The sequence below is a fragment of the Taeniopygia guttata genome, chromosome 22 (assembly GCF_048771995.1).
Source record: "Taeniopygia guttata chromosome 22, bTaeGut7.mat, whole genome shotgun sequence".
In the NCBI taxonomy this organism is placed as follows: Eukaryota; Metazoa; Chordata; class Aves; order Passeriformes; family Estrildidae; genus Taeniopygia; species Taeniopygia guttata.
Genome location: NC_133047.1, coordinates 421,907 through 444,644, shown reverse-complemented (window position 1 = coordinate 444,644; position 22,738 = coordinate 421,907). Strand labels below are relative to the sequence as shown.

At 53.9% G+C, this 22,738-nt stretch overlaps 4 protein-coding genes across 6 annotated transcripts; all 4 read left to right on the top strand.

Annotated features, from left to right (window-relative positions):
- The first annotated feature begins 485 nt into the window (after nucleotides 1–485).
- On the top strand, nucleotides 486–5,160 carry GOLGA7 (golgin A7). The gene is made up of 5 exons (XM_002198177.4): nucleotides 486–678; nucleotides 1,542–1,694; nucleotides 1,942–2,043; nucleotides 3,064–3,127; nucleotides 3,942–5,160. The coding sequence occupies exons 1-4, from the start codon at nucleotides 568–570 to the stop codon at nucleotides 3,109–3,111; spliced, it is 414 nt and encodes a 137-aa protein (XP_002198213.1). The 5' UTR covers nucleotides 486–567; the 3' UTR covers nucleotides 3,112–3,127; nucleotides 3,942–5,160.
- Nucleotides 5,161–5,722: 562 nt separating this feature from the next.
- Nucleotides 5,723–12,776, top strand: GINS4 (GINS complex subunit 4). Its single transcript, XM_012570515.5, has 8 exons — nucleotides 5,723–5,878; nucleotides 6,021–6,107; nucleotides 6,386–6,499; nucleotides 6,943–7,040; nucleotides 7,362–7,450; nucleotides 7,790–7,880; nucleotides 7,970–8,073; nucleotides 11,410–12,776. Exons 1-7 carry the CDS (start codon nucleotides 5,753–5,755, stop codon nucleotides 8,064–8,066), a joined length of 702 nt encoding a protein of 233 aa, XP_012425969.2. The 5' UTR covers nucleotides 5,723–5,752; the 3' UTR covers nucleotides 8,067–8,073; nucleotides 11,410–12,776.
- LOC115490548 (protein phosphatase 1 regulatory subunit 3C-B-like) lies at nucleotides 11,453–12,776 on the top strand. Its single transcript, XM_030289940.3, has one exon. The coding sequence runs from the start codon at nucleotides 11,453–11,455 to the stop codon at nucleotides 12,305–12,307; it is 855 nt and encodes a 284-aa protein (XP_030145800.1). The 3' UTR covers nucleotides 12,308–12,776.
- A 107-nt stretch (nucleotides 12,777–12,883) lies between these two features.
- GPAT4 (glycerol-3-phosphate acyltransferase 4) lies at nucleotides 12,884–22,122 on the top strand. 3 transcript variants are annotated; one of them, XM_030290026.4, is made up of 13 exons: nucleotides 12,884–12,998; nucleotides 14,132–15,304; nucleotides 17,852–17,921; nucleotides 18,244–18,541; nucleotides 18,622–18,696; nucleotides 19,140–19,229; nucleotides 19,343–19,436; nucleotides 19,886–20,001; nucleotides 20,232–20,287; nucleotides 20,602–20,687; nucleotides 20,907–21,035; nucleotides 21,111–21,190; nucleotides 21,743–22,122. In XM_030290026.4, the coding sequence occupies exons 2-13, from the start codon at nucleotides 15,140–15,142 to the stop codon at nucleotides 21,849–21,851; spliced, it is 1,368 nt and encodes a 455-aa protein (XP_030145886.1). In that variant the 5' UTR covers nucleotides 12,884–12,998; nucleotides 14,132–15,139; the 3' UTR covers nucleotides 21,852–22,122. The 3 variants fall into 3 exon arrangements, with proteins under 3 accessions (XP_030145886.1, XP_030145887.1, XP_072773648.1); XM_030290027.4 differs by having other exon boundaries at nucleotides 12,889–12,998; nucleotides 14,318–15,304; XM_072917547.1 differs by lacking the exon at nucleotides 12,884–12,998 and having other exon boundaries at nucleotides 14,372–15,304; nucleotides 19,886–20,025.
- Nucleotides 22,123–22,738: the final 616 nt, after the last annotated feature.

Below are 22,738 nucleotides of genomic sequence, written 5' to 3'. Positions count from 1 at the left end.
ATTCTTTGTCCTTTCCGGTATTTGTCTTTTTGCAAGAAGCTTTAGAGATCTTTGTTTTTCTTTCCTATGCCTTTCTGTGCAGGGCTTTCTTAAAATTCAACACATGATTCTACAAACATGATACATTCATTTTTGATATATTCATTTTTGATACATTCTTTTGATACATTTATTTTTGATACATTCATTTCTCATACATTCATTTCTGATACATTCATTTTGTTAGTTCAAGTGATCTCTGGAAAATCTTTTGTTTCACCGGTGCCCTCAGCCCGGTGCCGCCTGTGGGCCCGGGCGGTACCAAGTACGGGGGGAACGGGGGGGGGCGGCACGTGAGCTGGCCGCGCTTGAAGTCAGCCGTACGCCCAATCGGATATGAACGCTTTTGCGCATGCGCGCTCCTGCCGTTCTGCGGGCTCCGCGGCTACGCCTGCGCAGTGGCGCGCCTCGTGGCGCCCGGCGGCACTTCCGCCCTTACCCGAGCCCGGCGTCGCCTCGGCAGTTTTGCGACAGCCGTAAGTGCGCGGGGCGGCCGGCGGAGGCGGACGGGCCGGGGGCGGAGGCGCGATGAGGCCGCAGCAGGCGCCCGTGTCGGGCAAAGTGTTCATCCAGCGCGACTACAGCGGTGGGACGCGCTGCCAGTTCCAGAGCAAGTTCCCCGCCGAGCTGGAGAACCGGGTGAGGCGGGGCGGACGGGGGCCTGCACGCCGGGCGGGACCGGGCCGGGCCTCACGGGCCTGCGCCCCGGTGGCGTTCGCGGGTGCCCTGCCTCGGTCGGAGCCGGTCCCGCGGGTTCCCCGAGGGCCGGGGCAGCATCTCCTGCAGGAATCTGACCGAGCCGCTCAGGCGCAGGAGCGGACGTGGTTCCTCCCCCGTGTCCCGGTCCCGGACTCTGGTCAGTCCCGGGGAAGGTGGCTGGTTTGCAGTAGAGCAGAATGTACTCGTTGTGTCTGTGCGAATAGAGTCGGCTCTGTGCTCTCAGGTGATAGCATTGTCCTCTCCCTTGAAACCCTACCCGTCCTGCCCGCTGAGAGGCCTCACAAACGCTGTTTCAAGTACTGACGTTTTGGTCAGTGCTATCAGATGTGGGATCTTAAGTTGACAAACAAACAAACACGCCTTCCTACCCCATTTTCTTTCGCTCGCTCGGCTTTTCTCTCTTCCTTGTTCCTTTGTTGTGGGTGTGTTTGGTCAGCACTGCAGCAGCACCGAGGCACTATGGGTGTGGAGTGTCCATCCACGCTCGCCTGTTCATTTTAACCCAGCACATCCCTGGGTGTGAATTCCGGTTGTTTCACAGCTGAATTGCACATTAGCTTAGGAGTGTTACTCTGAATGGTTTTGTGTCCACGTTGTGTTTGAGTCGGACTCAGCCTGAGCACAGGAAGGTGTCTGACAAAGAGCTGCAGGTCTGTAACTCTGTGTGCTCCAGGCTACGGCTCTGAGCGCAGTGCAGGTGATCCCTGAGTGGAGGTGGATGTACAAGGCTACTGGTGAGTTCTGCAGTGTGCACCTGACAGCCCCACTTGCTTTTCTTGCAGATTGACAGGCAGCAGTTTGAGGAGACAGTCCGGACACTGAACAACCTCTATGCAGAAGCTGAAAAACTTGGGGGCCAATCTTACCTGGAGGGCTGTCTCGCCTGCTTGACTGCCTACACCATCTTCCTGTGCATGGAGACACACTATGAAAAGGTAAGTGCTTATTTCCTCTTCATCCTGCAGGCAAGAATTTGGTTCCTGGTGGGTTTCCCGTGACTTGCAGCGTTCTGGGGCAGATGCTGTACGGGTCAGTTTGGGTCCCATGGGGGGCACCCTGAATTCAGGCAAGTGCCTGCACTGTGGAGCCATCAGAGCAGTTGTGTGTCAGTTCTCACCTTGCTGTAGCTATGATACTGTTTGAAAGGAAACAGTTGTGACTTCTGTGCTGTTTCATTGCCAGGTTCTAAAGAAAATTGCTAAGTTCATTCAGGAACAGAATGAGAAGATCTATGCTCCTCAGGGCCTTCTGCTGACAGACCCCATTGAAAGAGGGTTAAGAGTTGTATCCTTCTCTGGTTTCTGACATTGTCTCCTGCCTTGTGCTCCTCGTTTGTCTCAGTGAGGCACCTCTGCTCGTGCTCGATCTGTGATACAGAATGGGGGATTAGTCTTGCTGCTCTTTGTTGTGTCCTGGTCCCTAGTCAGGTTTTAGTATGTTAAGGTTTGGTGCATGGAAAGCCTATGAAGATGTGGAACCCAACCTTTGTGCCTGCCTGGAAAGAGGGCTCAGGATCCTGCCTCTATTCCAGTAACCTCCAGAAATGCTGTTTTTCTGACTGGGGAAAGAAGTGACCATGTTGGTAGGACAGAAATTGATGTGATAACATCAATTTACTTAATGTGCAACCCTCAGCTGAGGTTCTGGTGAAGATCTTGACATACAACATCACTGCAAGCCCAGCACTTGCTCTTGCTTCCAGTGTGGCTTATTTCAACCCTTTTTCTTCAGCTGTTGAGCCACACTGGTTATTGCCTGAAGTTGTAAAGACCTTTCATAGCAAATGGGGAAGTATAATGAGTGACACAGCTTTCTTTGAAAATCTTGAAACCACAGTAACTTGAAACCCAATGCCAATTGAATATATGATGAGACTAATTCATTGCAGTTGGGTTTTCTGTGTCCTTGTCCAAGTAGCTCAGAGCTGTCACCTACATGACTTCTTTTTTCTCAGTGTGTTTTTCCATTGTGCATACACCTTCTGGAAAATAAAAAAAAAAAACAACATTCAATTTGAGTAAAAGTATTTTCACTTTGGTAGGTGACTTATTAGCAGTATTAACTTTTTTTGGTCGGTGCACAACTTTCCCCATGAGTTCCTGCGCAGGCCTTGGGCTGAGAGCCAGTGCTCTTACCTGATGAAGCATCTCACATAGGCTGTTCCCTTTGCTTTGGAGCTCTGGGACATGCCTTTAAACACCTCAGATATCAAAAGTCCCATCATCTTAATGTTTTTCTGCCTTTTTCTGGGTATGTTTTCATTGTGTCTTTATAGTGTATTTCCTTAACAGCTTTTCTGTGCAGATTGAAATTACCATTTATGAAGACAGAGGTTTGACCAGTGGAAGATAAAACTGTGGAGTCTCAGGTACGTGTTACCCGTATCTCAGATCAATCTCAACATCTTTTTGTGCTCAAAGGACTGGGTGCTGTCATGCTGAGAGTTTATCCCACCCTTGTAGTAATCAAAGACTGTTCACATAAATCCTGTGTGGACCAGCTCTTCTTGGAAGTAAAAATATCAGTACTGTGTAGGATGTTGCTGAACATTACCTTGAAGAAATTGGAGTCTTGATTGTGTAAATATGCTAACTTGTGCTGTGTTATGTCCAAAATTCTTCTCGGGTCAGTAAAAAATGGACTCTGTCCCTGGGTGCACTTTAGCATACAGAGCCTTTTTGCTGCAGTTTTTCAGCTGGCTGCTGTTCTGGTTACCATGCTGATGTCTTTACTTGTGGTGCTTTGGGGTAGGAGGGCCCAGCAGCCTTGAAAAGCTCTGCTGAGAGCTCTCAGTTCTCTTGGTGCTGTGGGGTGAGTCACAAATATCCAGTGCAGACCACGAAAATTGCTCTGTGTGACTTTGCTTTTGGACAGCTGGCATTGGCACTGGCTCCCTTGTGTTGGGTGCTCTGCAGGTACTGGGATGGGAGTGTTACCTTCAGATTGTTGGCAGTATATACAGAAAAGAATGGGAAACATTTATGCCTGTTTTGCAAAAAGAAACAAATACTAAAGGTCTTTATTTTTTGTTTGGACAATGAAATGAAGAGTTCTGAGTTCTGCTCACCACAACACATGGTAACTCTTGCCACACTCTTGCTGCACCTGTAGAAAGGTTTGTGTAGGGTAGCTTTTTGTTTGACTTAGGAGGAGTTTCTAACCCTATGAAACTTCTTTTCTAGATGACAGCTCATCGGTGGACTTGCTGTACCAAGGTTCCCCTACCTCCTATTTTAGAGCATCATTCCTTTCTCTGCTGCCAGATCCACAGTGCCAACTACTACAAGGACTAACTTCCTCCAACTGCTCCCCAGGGGGTGACCTAGCTGGTCAGCATCCACTTTGCAGTAGATTTGGAAGTAACAGGATCACTTTTTAGTTGTTGGGTTTGTTTTTTTTTTTTTTCTCAAGAAAAGGCAGAAGTGGTAAAGCTGTGTTCTCTTCTGAAAGAAATGGGGCTGTCAGCCCAACAGAGGTTTAGTTTTAGTCCTGTAAGTACAGTGCTGTTCCTCCCTGGTTCTTAAACCCTTCTGTGTGTCAGCTGGGCTTTGGAAAGCTCCAGCTCAAAGTTAGGAATTTCCCTCCAGTTCAGTGTAGGAGTGCAGAGATACACAGTGCCTCTTCCCAGTGAGGAGTGACTCAAGGCAGCGTCTCTTGTGCTGATCCTTGTGGAAAACCAAAAGGCAGAGTGTTCCTTGAGTTAAGGTCTTGGTTATCCCTGGGGGGAGGGGGTTGTAGCTAGACTTTAGCCCTGGTGGGTTTTCTGCCCCTGTGTCTGTGCTGTTGTTGGCCCCATCAGTGCTCACCAAGAGGGGCCTGGTCAGTGATGAAACAGCAAGCACAGTAAAGTGGATGCTGAGCCAATAAAAATAATGATTCCCACCCTTCTCTAATTAATATGTGAAGTGTAAAACTGTTTCTTGATGGATTTCTTATATATAATTTATAGGAAAACACTGATTTGATGAACTGTAAGATACTGTGTAAGATGGATTTGTTAATTCTGTCTCTGGCACACATTGAGGAGTTGAGCTGTGCATTCCTTAGCGACCCCGTACATTGCTCAGCAGTACCTGCACAGTCCAAGCTGAATCCTTTCTCTCACATCCTTGTCCTGGTGTAGGGCCGAGTGTCAGTGTCCGGTTGTGGAAGGAACTCAGGAGTTCAGAAGAGACACTTAGCAGGAGTGGCAGGGCTGGGTTGGTTGTTGTTGGTGCTGCAGGTGCTAATACTGGATATGGAACTCCAGGCTCATTCCTCAGCCACTGGGGGGTTGAGATTTGATGAATATTTTCATTGTATAAATTTGTTTTTTCTAAACTGTAACAGTGTTTGCCTTTCACAGCTGTTGCAATATTGGCAGAAGTACTGATGGATCAGTAAACCTTTTCTTAAACTGCGTCCAGGTGTGTTCAGTGGCGTGGGGCACAGTGTGGCTGCGGAGCGCGGGGCTGGGAGCGGCCAGAGCTGCGGGGCTGGGCCGTGTCCGGGCCCGGGGCCGTGTCCGGGCCCGGGGCCGTGTCCGGGGCCGTGTCCGGGGCCGTGTCCGGGGCCGTGTCCGGGGCCGTGTCCGGGCCCGGGGCCGTGTCCGGGGCCATGTCGGGGCCGTGTCCGGGCCGTGTCCGGGGCCGTGTCCGGGGCCATGTCCGGGCCGTGTCCGGGCCCGGGGCTCTGCCCGCCGCCGGCCCGGGGCCGCTCGGTGCCCGGGCTTTGGGGCCGCCAAACCCCCTGAGCCTGATTGGCTGGAAGAGTTGCAGCTGAGCTCTGATTGGCTGGAATGGCTGCAGCTGAGCGCTAATTGGCAGGAACGGCTGAACGTCACTCCGTCTACCCAGAAGTTGCAGTTTGACGCTGCTCTCTGATTGGTGGAAGCCTCTCCAGCCTGATCTACCGCCTGACTTCCAAAAAAGCTGTATCCGCTTCTTGATTGGCCGAAAAAGCTGTAGCCAGGAGACGCAGCGTGATTCCCCATGCATGGTCCCGGGCGGCGCGCATGCGCTGTGGGCGGAGCGGCGGAGCCATGGCGGGAGCGGTGGCGGCCGCGGGCGGCGGCGACTCGGACGGCGACAGCGAGGAGCTGGTGCTGACCCCGGCACAGCTGATCCACAGCCTGGAGCAGGTGCCTGGGCTAGCGCAACGGGCTCGGGCCGGGGGAAAGCGGGGTTTGCGGAGCGGCGGGGCCGGGGCCGTGTTTGCTCCTCTCGCTGCGGGAGTGTAGCTGATAATTTGCTCCCTTTCACTGACAGCGTGCCTTCTTTCAGGCCTGGCTGAATGAGAAGTTTGCTCCAGAGCTGCTGGAGAGTAAACCTGAAATCGTCGAGTGCGTGGTGGAGCAGCTGGACCACATGGTGGGTTCTGCGGGCAGGCCCCGGTTGCCGGGCCTGGCACGGACATGCCCGACTCGCTTGGAGAGTGCCGGGCGGCCCTGGCTCCGAGGCAGAGCTTCTCTGAGTTTCTGCTTTGAGCTTGCCTTGCAAAGGGCTAAAGTACGAGGAGGCAGCATGCTTTGGGTCATCAAAAGCAGCCGTAGTCTGGTTTTGTGGGTTCTATATACAAAACGTGTCTTCCTCTCTTTCTTCTTGTTTGACGCTTCAACTATATAATTTCTCGTTCCTTTTTCTTGCAGGAAGCAAACCTGAAACGGGTGAAGAGAGGAGACCTGAAGGTCAGTGTTCATCACATGGAGATCGAGAGGATCCGTTATGTGCTCAGCAGCTACCTTCGGTGTCGACTGGTGAAGGTAATGCTTATTGCGCAGCCCAGAGGGTAAAAAAGGTAATTTCAGGAGGGATTTTTACCTACAGAGGGCTTCCTGCCTCAGCACAGCATTTAATTAAAGCATGTTCTCTCTCTTTTCTCTGAAATGCAACTCATATTAATTTCTTGGGCACACTTTCGTATTGTAATTAAGGAGGTCACAGCAGTGTTGATCACAATATTGTGAGTGCTGCTTGCTTCATCTAAGCCTGGGGTGGCACAGCTGAATGCTGTCCCATTCTGCCCGAGTCCTGCTGTGTGCACACATGGTTGTATAGCTTGGTGATCCCATGTGATGTCCCAGTTACCTCAGGAGCAGGGATCTGGGCTGGCCTGCTGCTGCTCCTACAGTGGAGAGTGGGGGTTTAAACACTGAACTCGTGGGAGAGATCTGTATCATTCTTTTGGATTGTGTTTCAATATTAGATAGAGAAGTTTTTTCCCCACATCCTGGAGAAGGAGAAGTCTCGAGCTGAAGGGGAGCCTTCCATTTTATCACCAGAGGAGTTTGCTTTTGCTAAAGAGTGAGTAGGTTTTCAATGTATCTTCCTCCCCTTTCACAGATTATAGAAACTTACTTTTGTGTTTTGCTGAAGTTCTTGAGACTGTGAGCCTTAGATAGGTTTTAAGTAAGAATCAGTGTGTCTTACCAGGAGATTTCTTTGTGGGCAAGAAAGGAACTGAAAATAACTCTGGTGACTTTGAGTCAGTTACCAGGGTCTGTCAGGGGCCTGTCTTTGGCTGTGCCCATGGGATGAGGAGCTGTCACTCTTGTTTTGAGTCAGTACTCTCCCTGCAGATTTGTATTTGATTAACCAACTCAGTACTTCAATGGTTTGTTTCAGGTATATGGCAAACACAGAGGCTTACCTGAAAAATGTGGCCCTAAAGCACATGCCACCTAACCTGCAGAAAGTGTCTCTCCTAAAGTCAGGTGAGTCTGTCCAGACTCCAGGGTAATCTGGGAATTGTAGAACCAGGCAGGAGTGTGGGGGAAGCTCCAGGGAGCCCCAAATGTGGGGGCTAGTCCTCCGCTTGCTGCTCAGGTGAAGCAAAGGTGATGTTGTAACAGGGTTCCATGCTCCTGCCAGGGGATTGTGCTGGCCCCTGCTGTCAAGTCCTGTCTTGCACTGAGGCTGAGCACACGCATCTGGTTAGAAGGGTCTGGTGTTCCCTTTGCTGGCTATAAGTTTGTTACCTGTCAGACCCCTCGGTGTTCTGCAGAGGAACATAAGTGGGGGCTGAGCATGTGCTCTCAATCTGTTGTCTGCAGTTCCGAAGCCCAACCTGGACTCCTTTGTGTTTCTGAGGGTGCTGGAGCGGCAGGAGAACATCCTAGTGGAGCCAGAGACTGATGAGCAGAGGTAGGTGGGCATTTCTGCACGTGGCACAGGTGTCAGTCAGTGTCACTGGTGGGCGTGTGCTGCAGCTCACGTTCCCCCTGTCTCTGCAGGGAATATGCCATCAACCTGGAGGTGGGCTCGCAGCACCTGATCCGCTACAGAACCGTGGCCCCTCTGGTGGCCTCAGGAGCCGTGCAGCTCATCTAGGGGAGAGGTAAGTGTGTGGTGGGAGGAGCAGCTACTGCGCCATCTCCCTGCCCACCCCACAGTGGGCTGGCAGGAGCTCCCGGTGGGGCTGCCTGGGCCAGGTCCCCTCTGGGGCTGGGTCCCCTCCTAGGGCCGGGGCCCCACTGCCATGGCAGGCAGAGCACAGTGGCACTGGAGGTGAGTACCACAGTGTTGTACTGCAGGGGCATTCATTACCCCCACAGCTCATCCAGTTCCTGGTTGCTTGTGACATGACCAGGATACAGCCATAGAGTCCTTCCTCTGGCATTCCTGCGTGAGAGCAGGCTGTGTCACACAGCAGTGTCTGGAAAGCTTCAGTGTGTAGCTTCTGGGATGCTTTGTTTAAGAGCAGTGGCCGGTGGCATCACTAAAATGCAACAACTGTGGTCTTGGCTCAGGAAAAAGTAGTTTCTGCTGTGTGTCATCTGAATACCCTCCCTGCAGAGGGTGACAGATTCTGGTGCAGCTTCAGGTTGCATTTTTGAGACTAGACACTGTCAGACTCCCTTCTGCAGAAGCCACTGCTAAGGGAAGTGGGACACGCAGTTCTTTTTTGCTGGTCATGCAAAGCAAGAGCTCCTCTGGCCACGCTGCCCCATGCAGGCCTCTTGTAGCTGGAGGAGAAGGCAGGATGTTGTGTGGTACCTCAGCTCAGGACCTGTCGTGTTCGTGGGCAGGCAGGGGATTGTGTTCATCAGGGCAGGGTTTCTCTTCCCTGCATGAGGAGTGTCTGGGGAGCACCTTCTCTACGAGGCTGGGGGTGACACGGGGCATCTTGTAGTGTGAGTGGCTTTGCATGTGTGCTTTGTAGTCTTCCTAATTAATCCATTTAGGTAAAGAAGATTCATTCAAGTATAGACACTAAGAGGGGTCTGGGTTTAATCCTTAGGAGTCAGTAGCATGTTCCTCTGGACAGCCCCCCAGGAAGGGCTTGTGAACTGTGCCCTGCCCATATTTACAGCCAGACAAATTCACAGAGGTGACTGAAGCTTCCAGACAAAATCCTTGTTAATCTGCTGCTGTGGAAGCGTGCTCCACAGGATCTGCTTGAGGAGTGTGTAGGTGGCACGTCTGCAGGCTTTCTCCTTGGCCCTATTCAGTCTGACTGAATGCTTGTCCAGACAGCTTGTCCCTGCCACACGGCTGCATGTCACATGGCTGCAGCAGTGTGAGTGAGAGTGCATCTGTCCTCTTCTAGTGGCTGAACTTTAACTGACCTGATGGTTTCCAGAGTGCCTTGGGTGTAGCTCATCTCTGGAGCTTGCAGCTGGCACTTGGCTGTGTCTTCACAGGCCAGGCAGGAGTGGAGATGGCTGGGATCAGTCAGGCTCCAAGTGAGAGTCAGTTGTGGCACACCTGAAAATGCTGCCTGCTTTTTTTGTCCTTCCATGACTAAATACTGGGACATCTGTGTAACTGCTAACACTGCACCTCTGTTCTGTCTGTGCTGGGGGAAGAAGTGTCCACAACTTTATTGAGAAAATGATGGTTTTGGCTTGTCCTTTTAGACAAAGGAGAGACACAGCAGTGCATCCACCTTAATCTGTGCTGCTGGGAGAGAGTGGGTAGAGTAGGGACAGCTTTTCCAGTGTCTGTGGGTTCTGCTGGTAAACTTGATGTTAAATATATTCCTTGTTCTCTGCTCTCCCCCAGGTGGAAGTAGCTTGGGTTTACTTAGTGATTAGCTCTGAAGGCAGAGTAGGTGCATGGTGGAAGAGGTCACAGGGAGGACACTGATGGTGAGCTGCAATTTCCCTGCCTGAGCCAGAGCTGCTCTCCTGGGGGTAAGAGAAACGTGGGACAACTGGTTTCGTTGCTAGGAAGACTCATGCTTGTGTTGGCTACCCCAGGTCGCTGAATTTGGGGGCTTTGCACTGTCAGCCCGAGACGATGTGTTGAAAGCATGTTTTTGCATCGTATTTTTGCCAGCTGGGTACTGGGTTCAAGCTCATTTTGGCCATCCTGTGAGAGATGTCTTGCACTGTGCTGCAGACATTCAGACATGGTGGTGATGGAGAGCCATATAGAAATATTGATAGGTCAGTCAGCTGTGTCATGAGCCGATGAAAATCTGTGCTGTCAGCAGGAACAATCAGGGCTGCTTAACATAAGTGGCTAGACAGCTCTGGGGAGATTAGCAAGGAGTACAAGGCAGGGGTGATCTGATTTAGGTGACAGTCTTTACTGTCAAGGAGTCACATGTGACCTGAACAGTGAGGGTGATTTTGATTATAGATGTTAGGGACACCACAGTGTCTCTTGCGTGCCTCGGTGTGGGCAAATTTCCTTCTCAGTGCACACATCTAGGGTAAGAAGCTTCTCAGTTGGCAGAGAATGAGCCGGGGCTCTGAGGTTTTCTCTGCTTAGACACCCTGGAAATAGCTGTCTTTGGAGAAGCATCTGAAAAGGGTGCATAAAACCAATTCAAACCTCCCCCATTAAAGACTAGGTAAGAGGAGCACACCCCTTTTTCTCCCGGTGCTGACAGTTGCCCAGCTGCTGGTCCTCCAAAAGCACTCGTGTTTTCCTGGCACCAGGACCCATTTCTGTGCTGTTCCCCCTGCCTGACGCAGCAGAAGACCGTGCTGTGCCGGGTCCGGTGCCGGCGGTCTCCGGGCCCCGGTGCCGGCGGTCTCCGGGCCTCGGTCCCGGCGGTCTCCGGGCCCCGGTGCCGGCGGTCTCTGTGCCGGTCCCGGCGGTCTCTGTGCCGGTCCCGGCGGTCTCTGGGCCCCGGTCCCGGCGGTCTCTGGGCCGCTCCCGGCGGTCTCTGGGCCCCGGTCCCGGCGGTCTCCGGGCCCCGGTGCCGGCGGTCTCTGGGCCGGTCCCGGCGGTCTCTGGGCCGGTCCCGGCGGTCTCCGGGCCCCGGTCCCGGCGGTCTCTGGGCCGGTCCCGGCGGTTCTCCGGGCCCCGGTCCCGGCGGTCTCTGGGCCCCGGTCCCGGCGGTCTCGGGCTGCGGTGCCGCCGCCGGGCCCGGTGTGAGGGCGGCCCCGCGAGGGGGTGGGGCAGCGGCGCCCCATTGGCTGCCCGGAGCGCGGCAGCGGCGCCCCATTGGCTGCCCGGAGCGCAGTGCCGGCGCTGATTGGCTGCCCGGAGCGCGGCGCCGGCGCTGATTGGCTGCCCGGAGCGCGGCCCGGCGCTGATTGGCTGTGCCGGGCTGCCCCGGCCGCGGGCGCTCCGCCGCTCCATTGCCGGAGCCGCCGCGGCGGGAGCGGAGCGGAGCGGGCGCGATGAGCTGCGGCGAGTGAGCGGGGCCGGGCGCGGGTGGAGCGGGGGGCTCGCCGGGCTGGGGCCGCGCCGCCTGACCCCCGCTCTCCGTCTCTAGGCTTTTCCAGGTGTGCAGCGGGCGTGCTGTCGCCCCCCCCGCTATGCCCGTGGACCTGGCCGTGCGGCTCTGCCTGAGCCACTCGCCCCCCATCCGCAAGCTGCTGAACTCCTACGAGGAGCTGCGGGGCAACCGGGGCCGCAAACCCCTCCGATCCTGTCTCAACCAAAAGCGGAGCGCAGAACATGAGCCGGAGCGGCGAGACAAGGGCTCCAAGGGCCAGAAGAAGAAGCAGGTCGTGTTTGCTGATATGAAGGGGCTCTCACTGACAGCTGTTCGCTTCTTCTCAAAGTTTGAGGAGGACCTCTGTGATTTGCAGCATGCCCTGTCAGACCTTGCCTGTTTCCAACCTAAAAAAAGCCCCCTGTGGGAAGCATGCAGGTACGTATTGGACTTCCCACAGCCGTCAACAGACTATGTGGCTTTCCGCAACAGCCTGCACAGCAACTTTGTCTGCCTGGAGAGTTGTCTGATCCAGGGCCGTGCTCTGTCAGGGACAGTGAAGGTTAGAAACATTGAGTTCGAGAAGAAAGTGATGGTCCGCATCACCTTTGATGGGTGGAAGAGCTTCCGGGATGTCTCTTGCCAGTACATGCACAGCACGTACGGCTCAGCTGACACGGACATCTTCTCTTTTGAGCTTACCCTGCCTAAGCCATCCATTTCCCATAGTGGCGCAGAGTTCTGCATCTCCTTCCAGTGTGGACAAAAGACCCACTGGGACAACAACCATGGGAAGAACTACAAGATCTGCCACTTGGGCATGATCCACCCTGTTTCCTGTGCTGTGAAGAGTGCCAGCAGGGCCTGGGAGCATCTTGGCACCTCTGGGGCTGCTGCTCTAGTCCTTTCTCACCTGCAGACCTGGCGGCATTCAGACCAGGCTCCTTATTGGTAGGAAGGCAGTGTGGGAGACATGTAGGTGCCCTCCCTGTCCCGACTGGTACAAGGGTCCTTGGGGAGGGGTCAGCTGCAGAAGATGCTGCTCATGGTTTTGTTAGCTCCTTCATGGTCTGCTGCTCTGTGAGCAGCTGCCAGTTCCTGCAGAAGCTTCTTCGCTTCTTGCTGCCGCTGCAGAGGCTGGAAGCTGCTGCTTGAAGTAACTCCTGCGTGTAAGGTCTCAGGGCAACACGAGAGATGGGGAGTGACAGGGGAAGAAGGGCTGTGGGCTGGGACTGGCGGCCAGGTCTGAGCCAGCCCGGGAGCTGCGGTGGCCGGTGCTGCCCGAGTGCCTTGTGGGGGGGAGCTGCCGGGGCTCTCCAGCTGCGCTCCCGAGAAGGGCTCACCGCGGGGTTCCTGGGACCGGCGGGGTGCCTCCGGTGGTCGGTGCTGTAACGGGGAGTTAATAAAGTGACGGCGCTTCGCGACTCCTGCGTGCTCGTCCGCCTCCCGGGGGTGGGACCGGGACCGGGACCGGGGCGGGGCGGTGCTGCGGGCGCCCTCTGGCGGCGGCGGAGCGCGCGGCGCGGCCCTGCGGGCGCGGCCCCGCGGGCGGCGTGCTGACGCCACGCACGCAGCGCGGGGGCGCGCACGGCACGTGGCGGGCGGAGCGGGGCCCGGCGGCGGCGGCGGCGGCGGCGGCAGAAGAGGTGAGTGACCGCCCGCACCCGCGGGGCTCCGCGCCCCTCCCGCCCCGCTCGGGCCCGGCACCGCCGCCCTGCGCGGCGAGGCCGCCCAGAAAGGACGCGGCCCCCTCGCACGCCGTTATCCCCGGCACCGCGGCCTCCCCGTGGCGCTGCGGCCGCGCCTCGGTGCCCCCCGTGCCGCCCCCGCGCACACCGAGGACGAAAGTCGTCGGGAGGGCCGGGCCCCTGCCCTGCTCCGTGGGAACAGAGCTGAGAGCGGCCCTCGCCGCCGCCCCCGGTCTCGCCCCGGGCGGGCCGTTACCGGTCTGCAGCGCGGGCGGACGGGCGATCGCCGCAGCCCCCACAGAGCGCCGCGCTCTCTGTGCCGGCCCCGGGGCGGGGCGCGGCGGGCCCGGTCGGTCTGGCGGCTGCCCCAGGGCCGAGCTGCTGGGAGCCCGCGGGCAGGACTGCGGCACGCGTGGGCTCTGCCGTGCCGAGCTCCTCACGGAGTGGGGACCAGGGGACCCGGGGGCCCGTCTGACCAGCTCACCAGCACGAGTCCTGCTCCTGATGGGTGGCAGCTGTGGCATAATGGGCAGCTGCCTTTCCCAGTACCTTGGTCTGTGTATATGCCTTTGAAGCACTAACACTATTCTTAACATTACTGGTATAGCAGTGTTTAACCAGCAGCTGGAACATAGTGTACAGGGGAGCAAGAGGATCCTTACAGACTCTGCTTTGCCCTGTGTGCTTGTCAGGTACCTGTTAAATCCCATCCTCAGGCTGAAACTCTGTAGTCTTCCCCAAACAAACTAATTTTTTATCATAAGCCACCGTTGGTCCTGTGAGTGTGTGACCTTTGACTGGTCCCCGTGCCCCAGCAAGTTCTTCTTTGACTAATCAGCAGCAGTAATTCTCCCCTTAGGCTAACTTCCTGTCCTGAGCTGTTTGTAAAATCTGCCCTTCGTCACTGGGGATGAGACAGACCTACAGGAGCAGAGGAAGTGATGCCTATCCAGGAATCTGGGTACCTGGCTTCCTCAGTTCTCTCAGATGCCCCTGAAATGAGAGACATGATAAGGTCTTTGTCATGAGGAAGGGTTTTCTGTCACTCCTTTCCTGTACTTGAGACATGATTGCAGCATCCTGTGCCGTAGGTGTGGATCTGGATGAGTCTGCTCCATTTGAGGTGTGCATGGTATGAAAATGCAGGATGAATGGCAGCAGGAGGTGATTCCCAAGTCTGTGACAGTGACAGGCAGTAGCTGGAGTATCTGTCTCAGTCATGCTGTCTCGGGAGCTGCTCTGAATGGTGTGACCTCAGCCCAAGTACTACCTTCCAGGTTTCAGAGCCCACTGTCTCTGGCCTCCAGCCACGCTCTCTGTGTTGACATCTCTCCGATCTGCTGACTTCAGTTGCTCTCCTCCACTGCTGCTGGTGGCATGTGAGTGCCACATCTGCCAAGAAGCCAACTTGCTGTTTGAAAGCTTTCCAGGAGCACGAGCTTCATTTGTGTCTGTAATGACCCTTCAGAGTGAGTGGATGCCAGGGGCCTCCAGAACTGAATTTGTTCCAGGCGTCATGCGAGGACCCGTGCTGGTGCGCATGCCCTCGTGGGGAGAACAATAATAGCTCCACATACCGTAGGCTCCCGTGAGTGCCAACTCCCTCGATCTCCTCCAATGCAGGCTCAGGGATGGACTCCACCTTGTCCCTCTGAAGAGACTCTGCATGCTCTCAGCAGCCAGGACGGGATTCTGCTGCCAGATTCTCCACAAGCTGCCTTGCAGCAAGACTTGCTCACTGGCAGCCTGGGAGGGGATCCATTCCTGCAGTCGTGTCGCTGCTGCACCCACCACCTTCCTTTGGACAAACCAGTGTGCGTGCGCCGTCTGCTCTGAGCTCTTTGGCCTGCATCATCTGAACAACTCAGCTGAGCTCCTGGCAGGCTGTTGGCTTGTCTTCCCAAGTGCTCTGTCTGATCCTGTTGCATTCCCTGTCTCAGAGCCCCGAAAGGATATGAACTTTGGAATGGGGTCTCTGAACACGCTGCAGACTCAGTGCATGTGTGAGACTGTTGCTGAGTAACAGGAGGACTGGTTCATTGCTGCGAGCAGCCCTTCTGTCTGGCTGCAGGGCAACAGCCTTGCCTGGGCCCTTCACCATGTTCCTCCTGCTCCCCTTTGACAGCCTAGTGGTTAATCTCTTGGGGATTTCCATAACTGTCCTCTTCACTCTGCTTCTGGTTTTCATCATCGTGCCAGCAATTTTTGGAGTCTCGTTTGGCATCCGCAAGGTTTACATGAAAACTTTACTAAAGATTTTTCAGGTAAGTCATGTTTCAGAATGTTCTCTGTGTTTGCAGAGGTTTGTCCAAGCATGGAAGAGAGGCTTTTGCCTCAGATGGGGATTTTGGGTGACTAGAGAGGAAGATAGGGCTTTGGGTGTTGTGCTGCTGCCAGTTGACTTTTTTGGCTCATCTCAGCCAGATGCCATTTATGAGACCTCTGTTTGTGGGCTGTTTTTTCCCCTGTAATTAATCTAGTAAATCTTCACACAAAGCAGTAGTCCAGCAAGGCTCCGCAGTTGGCAGGAGTGCAGCAGGATTCGAGGGGTAGCTTGGAGGGGTTGGTGTCCCAGGCAAGGCAGGTGCTGCTGCAGCGGTGTCAGGTGTGATGGGGAGGGACCAGGCTGCAGCCAGCAGGCTGCTCCTCCCGAGAGCACATTTGGACAAAGCAAGAGCAGAGGAGGCAAGGCAGGACTTTTGTGCTGCAAGCTCTGACTGCTCTGTGGCCAGAGCCCAGAGCTCTCAACATGCTTCTGTCCTGGACTGTCACCTACTGAGCCATGTCTGGACCTGCCGCCTTGGAGGACAACCGACAGCCCTTGCAGACCCTCTTGGCACAGAGAGGCCAAGTGGAATTTTCCAGCTTGTTGTCATGCTGTTCCCTTGCCTGCCTTTGGTGGACTAATTTTGTGGGCTGTCTCTGAGCCAACACCTCTTGAAGCAAGTTCCTGAGCAGACCAGATTTTTTTATCTACTAGGAGTGGTTGGTAAAGCCTATACCACTCTACCCTGGCAGCCCAGGTGAAAGGCAGAGTGTTTGCTAGTGTCTTTAATGTGAAGTTCATGCTGCTGAAGTTCATGCTAAAGGATGTATGGTGTAGCTGCTGCTGCTGGAACAGGGCTGGTTGTCCCCTGAGTATCCCTGTACTGGCTGGCTTGGGAAGACAGCCCTGGAGCTCACAGTGTTAAGCTCTTTAAACTCTTGAGTCCTCCCAAAAGCCTCTGAGGTATAAATGGGAAGACCCTGGACTTTGTGAGGGACTTCATTAACACAGATATCAGAAGACATGAGTACAAATTTGCTGACTGAAGTGGGCAGAAAAAGAGTTTTAAACGGAACTTTTCACAATGTTGTCTTTTTTTCTCCCCTTTCTTCACTTCAGGGACATTTACTCTCAACACCTGTATTGTGTTTGAAACTATTTTTCTGAAAAGACAGGGAAGTCTATTCCAGCTTTTGTTAAAGGATCTTAGTGGTAGGATAAAGGAGCACTCATGCACAGCTGGTCACTGATTCGGTAGAAAATTCACTCATTAAGTTTGACCATTCAGAATTGTATTTTGGAGGGCTATTATTTACTCAAAATACTTTCCCAGCACTCAAGGCCAATGGTGGGAATGCAGAGGGGCAGCATGTGGGAGTGTGGCAGAGTCTGGAAGCTTGTAGGACACAGCCCGAGCTGCAAGGCCTGGCTGGCAGCGGCACAGCTGTGTTGGTGGGGAGGGAGGGCACCTGCCTGGTGCTCTCAGGTGGGAGGCTGGGTTTGCTGCTGCCACAGTCAGGGTGGAGATGTGCTGGGCTTGGAGGCGCTGCCTTCTCCATAGGCTGCTTTGCTCCTGTGAGGTCAGAGCTCCTCTCCTGACTTCTGGGATGGCAGCATCTAGGCAATCTTCTGCAATGCTGGAGTTCTGGCTGCTGGCAGAGGCAGCTGCAAGGTGAGCAGGACACTCACCCTGTATGCAATTACCATTCTCTCATTGCTGCCTCCTGATCTGCTGCTGGTATGGGCTGAGATTGGGATGCCAGAGTTGGCAGCAACTTCCCCTCTTCACAGATAAGCATGTTGTATACAAGTCCTCCTCCTTCAGAAGCTTGTCCTTCCAGACCTGTATGAATTACAGGCTGTGAAGGTTATTTGGAGGGCAGGCAGGAAAAGTGCACAGAAATACAGCCTGCAGTTTGTGCTGGTGCCCTTGAAAATTAGCTGATAGCACAAGTAGTCCTGCCACAGGATTTGGCAACCAGCTGTCTGAGGGTGCTTGCTGCTGCTGTTTTGGGCAGATTGCTGAGCTGAGAAGCAGCAGCAGCCATAAGCTGAATCAGGGGGGAAAGGATCCCATCCCATCATCAGGCTGATGTGTCAGCAGCAGCCTGAAAACACAGTCTCTGCTTTGAATTTGGAAGAAACAAGGGTTGAAAAGTGGCACTAGTCCCGTGACCAGCTTCCTACACTGTGGGGCAGACACCCCAGGAGGTTGCACAGCTCAGCCAGAAGCGTTGCAGTGGCAACCACGTGCAAGGTGCAGCAGAGTTGAGAGGTCACAGAAACTGCAGAAAACCTTGCTGTGCTGTCTCACCACTGAGCACTCCTCTTCCCTCTGGCACTCCCTGTTTCCCAAGCCAGTCTCCTCCACCTCAGTTCAGTTGGGTTCATCATTCACTCTTTCAGTTCTGTATGGAAGCCTCCTACTTTTGCCCCATCTTCTCCCTTCCTTGCAATATGGTCCTTCCTGGAAGTCAGTTCTAAAATGGGCAGTATTGTGGAGCTGTAGGCCTTGCCAATCTTGGTTGTCCTGTCTGTCTTGCAGTGGGCAACACTGAGAATAGAGCGTGGTGCCAAGGAGAAGAACCATCCGTTGTACAAGCCCTATGTCAATGGTGAGGTCCTGCCCTGCATGGGTATATGGAGTTCAAAATTATTTTGGGGAGGTGGGGTAAATGTGGTGTCTCTGAGCTGCTGACGTCTGCTGGGAAGTCTTTTCCATGGAGGAGAGAGTTCTAGAGAGCTCTGTTTCATGAGGGAGTGCAGGAAAGCACCCTGGGAGTGCTTCATTTCCAGGTGGTGGGGAGGTTCATGCCTGTCTGGTCTGGAGAAAGGAAGGGGACCCTGAGGAGGGCGGGTGAGGAAGGGCCTTGGCTTTTATCTCTCTTTGAGTGGGCAAGTCACAGTTTGCTCAGAGCTGCCTACGGTGTGGTGCAGGTATCATTGCAAAGGATCCAACATCACTGGAGGAGGAGATCAAAGAGATCCGCCGCAGTGGCAGTGGCAAGGCCCTGGACGCCCCTGAGTTTGAACTCTCAGATATCTTCTATTTCTGCCGCAAAGGCATCGAGACCATCATGGATGATGAAGTGACCAAGAGATTCTCAGCTGAAGAGCTGGAGTCCTGGAACCTGCTCAGCAGGACCAACTACAACTTCCAGTATATCAGCCTGCGCCTCACTGTGCTCTGGGGACTTGGTGTGCTCATCCGCTACTGCTTCCTGCTGCCCCTCAGGTGAGTCCTGGTGCTGGGACCTGTCTGCCAAGAAGGTGCTGGCCTGGTTTTGCTAGCATGTAGTTTCCCTCTTTCTGCAGGATAGCCCTGGCATTTACTGGCATCAGCTTGTTGGTGACTGGTACCACAGTGGTGGGATATTTGCCAAATGGAAGGTGAGTTCATCTTTGAGGGAGAAGCAGATGGGGAGCACTCCATGCAGTTTGAGACCTTATAATCCTGAAATTTCCCTACAATGCTTTCTGTTCTACCACCTGCAGACACAGCAGGTGGTTCTGGCAGCTGTGATCTCTCAGGAACAGGCACCCTGTAATTTTCAACAAAGGGCCTAGATGTGAACACTAAGCGGGTGGCAGAGGGCTGACTCCTGGCCTCTGAAAAGAATAATAACAGAAAAGAGCAAAGGCCAAAATTTTATTCTCATGAGTTAAGAGTCAGTGAGCATAAGCTGACAGCAAAGCTCAGTACATGCTGTGTTTCTGTAGGAGAGATGTGAAGGCTTGGCTGGATTTCACAGCCTGGGGCAGCTGGGCTGAGTGGCACTGTTACAGGGGATATTGTAGGGCTGGGGAGTGATGGTCTCTGTCCTGGGCTGCAGGTGTAAGGACTTCCTGAGCAAGCATGTCCACCTGATGTGTTACCGGATCTGTGTGCGTGCCCTCACAGCCATCATCACCTACCACGACCGGTAAGGCCTCTCTGCTCCAGGCTGTCCCTGCCCAGGAGCTCTCCATGCCAGCTCTTATGTAGGTCTCATGCTTACTTCCTCTTTCTTCACCTCTACCTTTGTTTTGCATCTAGAGAGAACAGACCCCGAAATGGAGGCATCTGTGTGGCCAATCACACCTCCCCCATTGATGTGATCATCCTGGCCAGTGATGGCTACTATGCCATGGTAAGGGACCAGCTCTGCCTGCCCAGGCCTGGCTGCCTGCATGGAGGGAGCAACAAAGCTTGTTCTGGGGCAGGGAGTAGGCAGCAAGAGTTCTTTGAGCATGTACAACTACTTAACCCTGCATGACTGGGGCGCTGTCAGACTCTGGCATGCAAGCTCAGCCTGGAACTCAAAGCACCAGGGGTCTGTGGGCACAGCTTTGCAAGAAGAGCTTTAGGCTTTGCTGTTGCTGGAAGAGCAAAGCGCTTCCCCAGCTGGACCTCCTGCCATGGGGAAAGCACTTGGGGTTTGCTGTATCTGTCTTTAGAATCAGAGCCTGTGACTTTTCCTCTTAGCCTTTGCAGGGTAGGGACAGGAAGATGAACCTTAGTTTGGCTGTGAAACTGGCCGCAGTCTTGACTTTCATGTGCGCCCAGGTTTTGTAACTTGTGTCTTCTTGCCCTGTTCAGGTGGGTCAGATCCATGGAGGGCTCATGGGTGTGATACAGAGAGCCATGGTGAAAGCTTGTCCCCATGTCTGGTTCGAACGTTCTGAGGTCAAAGATCGTCACCTCGTTGCCAGAAGGTGTGACAGTCACTGGCTGCAGGGGTGGGTCTGAAGGCTGGGGGAGGTAGAGGGCTGTTCACCTCCCTTGGATGAGGACACTGCATAGCCTCATAAGTGCTGGGAGATTGTGCCCCTGTTGTTGGCACCCTGATAGTCCCTGGTGACTGCAGGGTACGGATTTTATGCTGTGTGGATTGCTACTGAGAGTGTCTGTCCCTTCTGCTAATTTTTGACACTCTTCTGTTTAGGCTCACAGAACATGTCCAGGACAAAAGCAAACTGCCCATTCTTATTTTTCCAGAAGGTGAGTGCAACAGGGCTGGAGAAGCACCAGGTGGAGAAGACACCTTGAGATAGCACATCATCTCTGTTCCTTTCCTTCTTACATAGGCAAGGGCTTGAGACCCTCCACTGAGACAAAAGTAACATTGTGTCTTTGGAGCTGAGTGAGCCCAGAATGCAGGAGTCACACATGAGTCCCAGTGACCCATTCTGTGCACACAGAGAGCAGGGCTTGGACGGAAGTTAGGGGAGAGTTGCTGGGTTCCTGTTGCCCTGCCCTTAGGCCTGTTGAACTGACTTGCAGAGAAGAGTTAAGATTGTGCTTGCCTCTTACAGGAACATGCATCAACAACACATCTGTGATGATGTTCAAAAAGGGGAGCTTCGAAATTGGAGCTACAGTTTACCCTGTAGCCATCAAGGTATGACAAGGCAACGTTCTTAGGGTGCAAGTGTGTCTGTCCCTCTTTATCTCTGTCTTGGCAGCCCAGTCCAGCCTGGTCTGAGGGCACAGGAAAGCTGAGGTCACTCCATGGAGTGCTCTGGGAGAGCTGACCTTTAGCTCAGTTTGGGGTGGAAGTTGGAGCCTCAGAGAGGGTGCAGCCTCTGCCTGACTTTCATGAACTCTTCTGCCTTTGTAGTATGACCCACAGTTTGGAGATGCCTTTTGGAACAGCAGCAAATACGGCATGGTGACCTACCTCCTCAGGATGATGACCAGCTGGGCTATCGTCTGCAGTGTCTGGTACTTGCCCCCAATGACCAGGCAGGTAAGGTGAACCCAGCCTATCTGATGGCTTTCCTTTTGGCCCTTTGCTCCTGCTGAACAGCTCATTTTGCCACAGCCTGAAGAGGACGCGGTGCAGTTTGCCAATCGAGTGAAGTCAGCCATTGCCAGGCAGGGAGGCCTTGTGGATCTGCTCTGGTGAGTCCAAGCAGGCTTTTCTCTTCCTGGTGCCAGAGTTCCTTGTTCTGGGTCCTGGGATGTGCTCATGGGCTGTAGAGCTCCATTTGTTTCTTGCTTAGGGTAGATCAGGCCGCTGGAGGAATGTCTTCTGTAGTAGGGACCAAAGTCTTGGCTTCTTTTGTATGCTGGGCATCAGAGCTTCATTCTGTGATTGTAGCTTGCATTGGGATGCCCTGGGTTTGACTTGTTTCTACTCAGCAAGGTGTGTTCAGCTTGGGAGCTTGCTTTCCTAGGCACTGAGGTCTCAGAGCCCAGGAGGCAGGCAGGCAGTCTCCTGTAGCCGTACTAGAATAGCTCATGTTTCTGGCAGAGCTGCTATTTTGAGCACAGTTCAGAGCCATGGGGGCAGTCCTGGCAGAACCAGGTAAGAAAGTGATGCCCTCTGGGAACAGGTGGTCTTCAGTGTGCCCTGGCAGCTGTCAGCACTCACTGGAATTCTGACTTGCCCTGAACAGTCCCGGACAAAGATGGTGCCTGCCTGCAGCTTCTCTGATATGACTCTCTCCCCAGGGATGGAGGACTGAAAAGGGAGAAGGTGAAAGATGCGTTCAAGGAGGAGCAACAGAAACTCTACAGCAAAATGATTGTAGGCAGCCATGAAGACCGGAGCCGCTCCTGAGTCTGCTGCCTCCAGCACTGCCAGCGGGGCTGGCCAAAGCCCCTGCCTCCAGCACCAACCAGGGCCTGTCTGGAGCAACTCTGAACCTTTGGACTTGGCTACTCCAGAGCTGCTTGGACTCGCCTTTTCATCCTCTGGCTGTTGTTTTGCGGAGTCACTGTTGCTGCCTGGAGTCTTTAGGCCTTTGGCAGCTCATGGCAAAGATGCCTTCTTGTTACTGTTACAGTGAAGCCCCTTGCAGGGGCACTATTAAATCAAACTCTTATGGTGTCATGTGCTTCCATCTGGTGTGTCCAGCCCCAGGGAAGGACTGGTGTGATGTGCATATGTATCAGTCACAAGTGTCCCACAACACAAAAGCTGGTGAGCTGTGCTGAAATTGGCTGCCTTGACAGCCAAGGGAATCCTCATGAGCTTGTTCCCCTCATATGTGAGGCATAAACCCCTTAGGAGGAGAATGTGCTCTCAGGCCATTTTCAGATCCACATCCAGGAAAAATCTTATTTTTTGCTACCTTCCTGTCAGCTTGACCCATACTGTTGCTTCTACAATGTCTGAGTAACAGCCTCTTCACTGTTCCTGTTGTAGTAAGCATCATACTCATTGGAAATGTCCCTCTGTCCCCTGGGGCTGCGGGGTGCCAGGTGTCACTGGAGTGGTAGATGGGGCTCCTGAGTAACCTGTACATGCTATAGTGGGAGCCTAGAATGTGTAGGAGAGCCCAAGACTTCATGGCTAGGGCAGGCAAACCCCTTTTCAAATGTCTTCTGAGGGAAACAGTGGCATCTGACCTTGTCATGCACACACGTGGATAGTATCAACTTGTTGCAAGAAAACTGAAATCTTGTGCTGGAGGTGGTGCCCCTTTCTGCTGTGCAAGTAAATGA